This window comes from Carassius auratus, chromosome 21, assembly GCF_003368295.1.
Source record: "Carassius auratus strain Wakin chromosome 21, ASM336829v1, whole genome shotgun sequence".
Classification (NCBI taxonomy): Eukaryota; Metazoa; Chordata; class Actinopteri; order Cypriniformes; family Cyprinidae; genus Carassius; species Carassius auratus.
This window is the reverse complement of record NC_039263.1, coordinates 4,759,615-4,771,009: the sequence shown is the minus strand read 5'-3', so window position 1 is coordinate 4,771,009 and position 11,395 is coordinate 4,759,615. Positions and strand designations below refer to the sequence as shown.

Here is an 11,395-nt window from a genome sequence, read left to right as displayed (position 1 = left end):
GTTATTGTATATGGAGTATAACAGCAAATTATAGTGTTTATGTGTGAGAGAGAGATAGAGAGAGAACTTTGTGCACTTACCTTGATGTATCTGAAAAAATTCAAATATGCACCTCATGCTCTCAGAACTACACGGAGTAAACAATAAAAAAAAAAGAAGTGTGTTTATGCACCTGCTGCCTTTTGATGGTGAAAAGTATGGATGGTCTATGTGTGAAATGCTCGTCTTTTCTTGACGGTAAAGCCAATTTAAAACCTTAAAATCCTGTATAAAAAAAATCTACTTTGCATCAAATTTATGAACAATGTATTATGAACCAAAATGCCATACCAACTTCAAATAAGCTGCAGCTCGCTGGAGGGGTCGAGCTACATAATCATTTCTAAAACTTCAGTACAAGTCAAGCCCTTTCTCGTGTTGCTTGCTGCTCCTCTCACCATTAAATGACCAGCATGATGGTATGCAAGTGTTTAAATCCACATACTTTGCTTTTGTTTGGTCTATACTTATCACCACCATCAAAACGCAGCAGGTGCATAAATACACTTTTGTTTACTCCATGTAGTTCTGAGAGCTATAATTTGCTGTTATACTCCATATAACTCCATATACACGGCAGAAACTAAGCCTTTTTTTGCACAGGCCTCTCTAAAGGGTTAATGGTCCCACCTAGTGATCAACTGTAAAAAAATAAAAATTTTACCTCTTCCCAAAAGGGAAAACCACAAACAATCAAGAATGCATGATTATATGGTGTCATGGCTTAGCAATCAAATAATGTCAATGGAATCAAATGGCCAAAAACAGCCACCAACAACAAACTAGGGAGAAAACTTTTTAATCTAATGCTGTACAAAAACAAAAGATGCATCAAAGCCAATGTTGCTACTAATCTTTGACATGCCCAACACTGTTATAAAAAGTAAAAAAAAAAAAAAAAAAACTTACTTTTATACTGAAAATAAGTCATTTTGTGTGTTTTTCCCCCAAATCAGTGACATAATTTATGAACTTGGCAATTAAAGAGTTAAAATCTTAGATAAAAAAAAAAAAACATTTGGTAGTTTGGATCAGGCTGAAGTTTATTAACAGATTTATGCAAAAAAAATGAGAAAAATATGAATCTGTCACATTTTTACAGTAGTTTAATTGAGTGGATGTTTTCATCCCAAACATAACAAAAGGGTAGTGAATTTGAATAATGCACAAGGGTTAAACTTTATTCTCAAATTATTAATGTATGTTAACAACATCATCATTGCGTGACTGAGTATAGTGCGTATTAGCATGTAGATTTAAATTTCTGTAGTCTAATCTCTAATTGTCATATCATTTGAATTTTTATATTAAATTATTTTAACCCATAAAGCTAACTATGCTCCCTTCTAACTTGTTGTCTTTAAAAAAGACGTCTTGTGTAAATCCAGGCTATCTGTAATCAAAAGCACATTTAAAACTGGAATATCATTTAACTTAATTCACATTCGTTTCATATAATCTTTCTTGATTACAACTCGCCATTTAATTATTCCAGCTGCTGTGGGAATAGGCTATAATTAAACGATCAGGATCCTCACATGCGATAGCCTAGTAGCCGGGACAACTTCTTTCTGTTTACAGACGTGATGTAAAGAAGTGCCATGCTCGACGCGAAAACTACCAATATCACACAAATTAGAAAACATTATTATAAATTAACCATTGTGAAAATGGCTAAAGTAATGCGATAGTTTCGAACACTGGCTGGTTTTGTACTTGCTCAAATATTGATTTTGGATCATTTTTACCCAAAAAGTTATGACTGCAGCTTTAAGTAAATCTTTAATGAAACAATTTATGACAGCCACTGTGTAAATTATTTTATTATTTCAACAACAAAAAGTAATTGTATAATTTAGAGTTAATTTTGCAAATAAATTTGAATGTTGATTTTTGTAGTTGAATGTAAGTTTGGGCCCTGCTGTCAATTGTAACCTTATAGCAATGTAAAAGGGCTCCCTACAGTTTAGGTAACTCATCAAATCAACAGAACCGGCCATCCCCTTCAGAGCGGAGGAACCGAGCTGGAAAGAGATTAACACTTTTCTCAGGAAGCCCAAAGCAAAATCAGCACCAGGACCAAATGGCATTCTGTACAAGGTGCATAAATATTGCGAAAGGCTCATAACACGACTTTGGAAGCTACTGAGGAGTGGCATGGAAGAAGGGCTTTCTCGCAGATAGTTGGCTGGTCACTGAGGGATGCTTCATCCTTAAGAAAGAACATTTTACAAGGATCAAGCAATTCCATACCATCTCACTCCTCAGCATCGAGGGGCAAGATTTTTCTTGGGATTCTGGAGGTACATGGATACGTCCGTCCAAAAGGGGGGAGTTCCAGGGGTAGTGGGCTGTCTTGAGCACACCAGCATAATCATGAAGACCATCGAAGATGCATAGAATGACCATGGTGACCTGGCAGTTCTGTGACTAGATTTAACAAATGCGTATAGGACAATACCCCAAAAATTGGATTTGACGTTGAAAACCTACCATGTCCCAGAGGGTTTCCAGAAGTTCTTGCAGTGCTACTATGACAACTTCTACATACGCTTCAGCTGTGGAGATTTCAGCACTGAATAGTAGAGGCTAGAGGTGGGCATTGTCACTAATTCAGCAGAGAAGTTGTGACGGGGTGCAGTGTTGGCCAATAGCATCCAGCAGGTACCTATAAAAGCATTTATGGATGACCTCAGCCTTTTTTCCCTGAAGGGAGATGGATTTTGGAGGATCTGGTGGAAACTCATCCTATTGCCGAAAGGGCACATTCAGGACCATTTCCACTTTAGGATAAAAGACACAATAATCCCAGCAGTCCTAGAAAGACCAATGATAGGTGGAGTGTGAGGGAGAGTATTATCCAAGAAGACACCTGGATAATATCCTCATCCTGGCAAATACAAGGCCTGGGGTTACCAACATAGGGTACATCCAACACTACTCTGGCCTCTGCTTGTTTCTGAGGTACCTGCATCTACTATTGAGGGATTGGAGAGGAAGATTAGCAGCTATTTAAGGAGGTGGCTGGGTGTCCCAAAAAGCTTCTGCTCCATTGGCCTGTAAAGTGCAGGCAGCAAACTGCAGCTGCCAGTGACATCAGTGCTCCAGGAGTATAAAGCAACCAAGACACACCAGGCAATGATGCTGTTAGATAGCAAGGGTGAAGAGTACGCAAGTCAGGCATTGTGGTCAGGATAGGTCATAAGAGGTCAGCCAGCAGAACATGGAGGTTGAGGATCGGCTGCAGCATGCCGACATCATTGGGACAGTAGCTCAGGGCAGGCTTGGACTTGGTAGCTTCACCAGAACAAGCTGGAATAAAGCTGACCCAAAGGAATCCCAAAGCATGATACAATAACTTATGGCAGAGGAGGAAGCTCAGCATGTCAAGGCTGTTCCCATGAAAAACAGGGCAGCTGGACAAGATGGGAGGGCATATGAAAAAGGGCCCTGACATGGCAGAATATTTGGACCATGGAAGGACGCCGGATAAAGTTCTTGATGTGTTCAACCTACGACATCAAACCTCCATATTTGGGGGATGGCAGAGAGCCCCAGCGGTACATTATGTGGAAAGCAAGCTAACCTTGAAAATTACCTATCAGCATGCCAGTCAAGTTTGACAGATGGGAAATTCCAGTGACTTCATGATAAGATCCTGTCTCAATTGGCAGATGGTGTGGAACAGGCAAGGAAGAAGATTAAACAACTTCCTGACAGGCACCATTTTATGTCGTTCGTCAGGACAGGAGAGAACACTGCATCAGGACAGAGGAGTAGAGGGGTCCTGGCCTCAGCAAATGATTGGGAGATGAGGGCAGATCTGAAGAAGCAGCTCAAATTTCCAGAGGAGATAGTAGACACTAGCCTCTGACCGGATATTGTCCTGTAGTCTAGAGGCACCAAGCTGGTGAGTAAACAGTACCCTGGGAAGAAAGGATAAGGCAGCCCATAAGCGCAAGCTCAAGATATATCAAGGCCTTATCCCTCAGGAGCCAGCAAAATGGATGGAAGGCTTGGCATTTTACAACTGAGATCAGCTGCAGAAGTTTTCCTGGGCAGTCACTCTGAAGAACCATTGGGCAGGCAAGGTCACCAAACAGGCAGAAACAGCATCACATTGGATTTGGATACATTGGGAGGTACGGTGGCAGAGCCAACCTGTTGAAGGACAGAGTTAGGTGGTTGTCAGCAGGTGTAGATCCAGGACACTGGATCTGCTGTCAAGCCCTCCCAAGGTATCATGGGCTTAAGTCAGTGAAACACCAGGGAAGGGGGGTGCCCATCTGATGACCGACTGTAACCACCAATACTTGTACAATTGAGAGATGTAGCCAATCCTTGACCTGGTGGTTGAAAGGAGGAGAGAAGGTGAGGAAAAACGATGCCACTGGCTCACAGTTGGTGCAGGGCAGAGTACCTGTAAAGGGAAATGAAAGGACGTGACGCGTGGCCAAGTATGGTGTCCCATACTTGGAATTTGTGCTTTGCATTTAACCCATCCAAGTGCACACACAGCAGTGAGTAGAGCAAACACACACACACACACACACACACACACACAGACACACTGAACGCACACCCGCAACCTTCGGATTACAAGTCCGGCTATCTATCCATTAGGTCATGAATGCCCCTAAAGGTGGGCCAGTTGCGAGGGTACCATCATATTTTGCATGTAAGTGTAATTTTATCCCAAAGTAAATTTGAAATTGCACAGACCAGATGAGAAAGAGCAATGCAAAGGTATCATAGTGTATTACTTCCATAAGAAGTAACTAACTAGGAAGTAACACAATATTGTAATGCATTCATTAAGAAAAAATAAATAAAATCCCCAACATTGTCTAGTAGCACTGGACACAAGTACTAAAATAGTTATCTACATATAAATAGCCTGAGAATTGAAAAATAAGTTTAGAAAAGGCAATTGTCTCACCTGGTCAATTTAATAGTCTTCCTGAAGTCATTTGTGATGGGAGCTTTGTAACCTCCCTTTCGAAGTAAGGAATCTATAGTCTGAATGTGGTCCCATCCTATATAGACAGAAATTCAATTATGTTCTTTCATACTAATTGTTACGTTTGGGTCTGCATCTTATTTCTGGTGTTACAGTGTAGCTGAAGACATCACAGACAAAAATTAGGCAAGTGTATTTTATTCTTACCTTGCTCCTTCGCAACCTCTGGCAGGTAGGTGGCGGTGCGCTTTGATCCTTTTTCATTAAAAAATTCTATCCTAATGCCGTGAACACCCACCTAGAAAACAAAGACATTTTGAATAATCATATTTATTCCTTTCCATACCTGACCTACATGTAATTGACAAACTGTTATATTGGTGCTAATAATGACATTAAAATTGTGAGAATGGCTTGTTGAGAGAGGGAAGATTTAATGTTTACTGCGATAATTTCCGCTCACGCTCTCTTTCAGAGGCACATGGAAGACACAGACATTGAAAAATGAAATATGAAACCAAATAAACAATTATAATGATCTAATATTTTTCTTCAAGCAAGCTTAGGTATTTTTATAGTGATTTGTATTTACTGTGTTATGTAGAGATGCACCGATCGACCGGCCAGGGACCGGATTAGCAGATTTTCCAGTCTGTTTTGACATCACACCTATGCTCACATCCGCATGTAAACACATCGTTGAGATGGAAGTTCTTCACTGTGAGTGAAGAAGAAACAAAGTTCGCAATTTGTAATACGTGTAGGGCCAAAGTATACCATGGGGAACCAAAGGGCTCTATTAACGCCAAGTAGACTTTTTTTAAAGGGGCAAGTGAGAGAGAATTTTTCTTGCCCTACTGGACAAGAAACCTTATGAAAAAGCCAATAACAATAACAACTAGGGAAGCACTGAAATTTGGTAACCAATAATTTTTACGCGAATGATTCTGATTCTATTACATTCAGTATAAACAGAGACTGATAATGGTATTTATGTTGTGCCATGAGGCTCGCGCAGCCTGAGAGAGAGAGATTTGGGGAGAAATAAAACAAAAAAATTAGTGTAATAGTACACACAAAGTTATAGATGCATACTGCGGTAGAAAAAAAAATCTATTTATAATATTTGATTTACACAACCAAGATGTTTCCCCAAATATCAAAAAGATTGCAACGTGAAACTGATTTTATACAATCCTAAGTCAATATTTTTAAAAAAAAGCTAAAATTAAGTGACATAATTTGTGACCAGTGACCAATATTGTCCATTTTTGCTTAATTTCGCTGAGGAAACAAGCAAATTTCGCTATTTCTGAATGAATCGAGTGAGTCATTGATTTATAAAGATTCTGAATGAATCAGCCATTTGAACAAATAGGTTGAATGAATGACTAAATGACTGACTTACTAAAACAGTCGTTTGCAGCCATTTACTGGTGGTTTGATTTCATATACAGTGGTGGCCAAAATGATTAAATCACTAATATTTTTATCAGCTAAAACATGGTTGCTGTAGTGTGTCAGAAGGAAATATCGGTTTACATTTCCAAACATTCATTTTGCCATTAATTGTAATAATCCAGTGATATTTTTGTCTGAAAACAGCCAGTGCTCCACAGAGAGATCTGATCATCATCAGTCTGTCTGGAATGACATGAAAGAACAGAACAAACTGATACAGACTCAATCCAGAAGAACTGTGGCAATGTCTCAAAGACGCTTCAAGAAACCGTCCTGCAAAGCTAGAGTAATGCTTAAAGTTTTAGACACTTGTGTCTGTAAAATAAGGATGCTGTCAAAAATAATGCTTTTTGGAGCATTGGCTGTCAGACTTCTTGAAAAATGGCTAAATGAATGTTTGGAAATGCAAACTGATATTTTCTACTGACACTACAGCAAAATATAGGAATAAATAACTGACTTTAAACAATTTTTAGCTGATGGATATACTAGTGCTCTAATCAATCTAGCCACCACTGTATAAAAGTATTGTATTTTTTCAACCTTATTTGTATTTTCTTTTTTAAATATAATTATAACATTGATCTTGTAAAATTATTAATGCATTTGCAATTTTGCAGTTTAAATGCATTTATGGTACCTCAGCTTATTCAAAGAGTCGGTGTAAATACCTAGATGCAGCTTCTGCGGTGGAAAGATGGGAGATTTTTTTAAGCTGATTTCTTCTTAAGGACAACAACAGTTTCTTATTTTAACTGAATTAATTGCAACGATGTAAGATTTGGTGTGAAAGATAACATTTGATAAGGTTAGGGAGGAAAATGATCATTTATAAACAAAGTAGGAAATAACACCTGTTTTGTCAAATACAACAGTTGTGCAATTGAGAGATCATCTCTAATTTTGTCCAAATTGGGAGAATTGTAATATTTAATAATTAAATTTTGCATTGAAAAAGTAAAAAAATTATATTTCATAGCAAAAATTGGTATCCCCAGGTCACACTTAAAAAAAAAAATATTCAAATCTGATTCGGCCAAGAAAATTGCAATCGGTGCATCTCTAGTATCGCAATGGTTAGCATACATAACATTTAGCATTGCATAAAAATCTCCCAAGCTGATCAGAATGCAAGTCATTTCAAACACTCATTGCCTGTTTTTAGCAGAAAATGGTTTTAAATATATTAAACGTTGATAATCGCTAGTAATTGTATACGAAAAAAATGAGAAATGAGCAGCAGCACCAACCCTCTCCTTCGTAATCTTTCCTCGGGCCATGATCTCACCTTAAGCTCTACTCTGGACAGACTTTAAAAGCCCAGAGGAGGCACAATCAGGAACCAGGAATGAAAGCAGAATGAGCCATTTGCATATAGATTGTGTTAAAGACAGCTCTCACCTGGACAATTTATTAGTCTTTAATAGTTATTTGTGATGGAAGCTTTGTACCCTTACTTTTGATGTATGGCAGAGGTACTCAATTAAAAGATCCAAGAGGTACGATCTTTATATGTAACTATGGGTTGTGTCCTGCTTCAGGCTTCACACTGGCATTCTGAAACCACAAGCTTCATGCTTTCTAACCTTATCTCCACTTTTTCTTTTCTTCTTGCAATTATTCTGCCTATTTTACATAGAAAACACAAATAGTTTATATCAGTAGTCCCATATTCATAGGTGTGCCGACACAGTCTGTTTACAGTGTCTACCATTGTAACAGATGTTTACATCTACCAGAGTCTTCATTCAGTGTATACTAAGGCTGTCAAAATTGCTCAAAAATGACGTTCGAATATTCCCTCTAAAAAATACACGAATATTCGAACTATTCGAACATCTGGTTGCACGTTGTCAATGATGCGCATTACGTCAATAAGAACAAATTAGAACAAATGTCTGAATCGCCAAGAGAAATGTTCAAAATGTGCGGGGCGCGAGGACTGCAATTGAGAACCGCTGGTTTAAATGAACAAACAAATTTTTGTGCAAGTAATTTAAGGTCGCGACTGTTGTCCCAAATATACTGACATTGAATGCTCCGAGCGAGCTGTGCTGCGGTAAACATGGAGCTTTTCTTTGACATGAAACGATAAATAATCAAACCTCTGATCCATTGCTTGACAGAACTCCCCGAAGCCTGCCCCGTCCGCGATACTGATCGGTCTCATGTCCTTACAATTGAACGAAATTATTTTATCCGTTATGGCCTCTTGTCGTGTTGCAGACAAAGAGCGGGCAATGCAAAGTAACGTTAAGTGTCAAGACGTGACGGTTTAGCTGGAGTTCCACACATTATGCCATGCTCATTTGGGTGCACATTTTTGAGATGTGACCTCATGTTGCTAGTGGTCGAATGCGTTATGCTAACTGTATCTTAAATAGCTTGCATACAACTTTATCTCGCGGGTCAACAATTCGCAAAGCAGACAACCACGCCTCTACTACCGCGGGCGTTTTTTCCCTCTTTTTTTCGAATATTAATTTTCACCTTCGAAATTCGTTTTTTTTTAATAATTCGAATACATATTCGAATTTAGAATATTCGTTGACAGCCCTAGTATATACGTCCAAATTATTATACATGCATACAGACACTAGTGTTGTCTTATACACTGGCTGCAAAACCATATGGTTCTGAAATTATAAATGCATCCATTTCCCACTAAGATTTAAGCACTGTTGAGCAGATTATTAAACCGCGCTGATTGGTCACTGTGTTTCACAAAAGAACACCTGTGATTGGCTTCAATGATCAATGCTTCAGAATCTGCTCATGTTATCTTAGCAGGAAATGGAGGTTTTTAAATTTTCAGTACCAAAATGGTACCGCAGTTGGTACCTTTGACAACACTAATAGACGTGTGTGTATGTATAATATTGTCCTAAAAATATAAACCTGCTGTCTTATTCTGATCGAAACTGGAATATTGGATTAATCTGGATATGAGAATCAGGTTAATGCTTTTACATGATGACAATCAGATCAATGAAAAGTTAAAATGATTCTACTGTGCAAGAATAAGCAGACAGGCATTTCAATTAAATTTTTCGTCTGTTTCATCACTTTAAATCCCTAACCCTAGGTATGAGCAATAGTGATGCTTGCAGTGACAAACCACTAGATAAGGGTTCCTAAAGCAGAGATACACTTCAGATTTACTGTGTGAACACAGTCTAGCTCTGAACTGGGTCACTGCTGACAAAAGGGATGAATACATATAGAATATCAGCAGAACTACATAATGTGAACTGATCCAGGATTTGAACATGACTGGTTGGTTGTGTGAACAGACAGGAAAAGAACGCAGAATAGATGTGGCAAGAGGATTAGTGACTGCTATCTGAATGACACGCATCCTATCAAACTATTTTAAGGAGGAAGACGCAGCGTAAGCCAGATTAGTTTTTACTAAACTCAAGTGTGACCCTAAGGTGGGACTGTCTATTATCTGGATGTGGCTGTTAAATGCCTGCAGGCCAAGTACAGCACAGCCCTCAGCATAAGAGTCTCAGTCAGCTAACAGGAAGGAAAAACACTGCAAACACTACCAAAAAAAAGACACACAATACACAATACATCATCGTCACTCCTCACCCAGGGCTCATTTCTGTCTGTACTGTTGTAGGTCACCAAGGACAGTATGTGCCTATGTGTATGTTTGCACGGCCTGAATCATCAAGCTTTCACAGTATAAAGCCAGAATAAGTCTGTGAGCTTGTGCTTCATTTGAAAGAGAGTATGCTGTGAGTAGCTAATTCTGCACATCCCAGATTCGCTCTCTGATCACGCAATTTGCAAGCTGTCCTGCAGTGGCCAGACCATTTTTGACTTGTAGGCTGAGGCCTGTGCTTGTGTGCAGATCTTGATAGGGTCAGAATAAACTAAAACTGTCACTTAAGAGAGTCTCACCTCTGAAGTTGTTTCGAGCTCCAGACTGAGCTGCATTGCACTCTGTGCTGAACACCTGCTTTCCTGATTTGCTTATGTGGTTAAACATATATTTATACATTTCCTTTCATTTCATTTCCTATTGGGGTATGTTTAAGATCAATTAGCCTTTTCCCAAGTGTGACTAAAATCATGAAGCATCATGCTGTCGGATTATTAGAAAAATGTAAACAAAATGACACTGCTCAACAAAATTAAAGGAACACTTTGAAAACACATCAGATCTCACTGGGGAAAAACATCATGCTGTATATCTATACAGATAGGGACTGGTTAATGTGTTAGGAATGAAAGGATTCCGCATTGTTTGATGGAAATTAAAATGGTCAACCTACAAAGAGGCTGAATTCAAAGACACCCCGAAAATCAAAATGAAATAATTATGCAGCAGGCTAGTCATTTCACTGCAGCAACTCAAAATGGTACTCAGTAGTCTGTATGGCCCCCACATGCTTAAATGCATGCCTGACTGACAACATCTCTACATTTACATTTATGCATTTAGCAGACAAGTTTATCCAAAGCGACTTACAATGCATTCAGGCTACACATTTTTTTTTACCAGTATGTGTGCTCCCTGGGAATTGAACCCATGGCCTTTTGCAGTGCTAATGCAATGCTCTACCACTGAGCCACAGGAACGTCTCTATTGAGACAACAGATGGTGTCCTGGGTTATTTCCTCCCAGATCTCTTCCAGGGCAACACTAAACTCCTGGATAGTCAGAGGTGCAACATTAGGGACTGAAACAATGTCCCAGAGGTGTTCTATTGTATTTAGGTCAGGTGATCGTGGTGGCCATTCAATGGTATCAATTCCTTCATCCTCCAGGAACTGCCTGCATGCTCTCCCCACATGAGGCGGGCACCGTCATGCACTAGGAGGAACCTAGGGCCTACTGCACCAAATTAGGGTCAGAAAATGGGTCCAAGGATTTCATCCCAATACCTAATGGCAGTCACGGCGCCATTGTCTAGCCTGTAG

The 11,395-nt window shown here is 39.2% G+C and overlaps 1 protein-coding gene across 1 annotated transcript in view; it reads right to left on the bottom strand.

Moving 5' to 3' along the window:
• The window catches only part of LOC113038296 (AMME syndrome candidate gene 1 protein-like), a 31,095-nt gene that overhangs the window by 4,461 nt on the left and 15,239 nt on the right, over positions 1-11,395 (bottom strand). Inside the window, exons 4-5 of the mRNA XM_026195609.1 lie at positions 5,207-5,297; positions 4,979-5,075 (exon numbers count right to left, since the gene is read on the bottom strand). Coding sequence (XP_026051394.1) covers positions 4,979-5,075; positions 5,207-5,297 — 188 coding nt within the window. The remainder of the gene's footprint in view (positions 1-4,978; positions 5,076-5,206; positions 5,298-11,395) is intronic.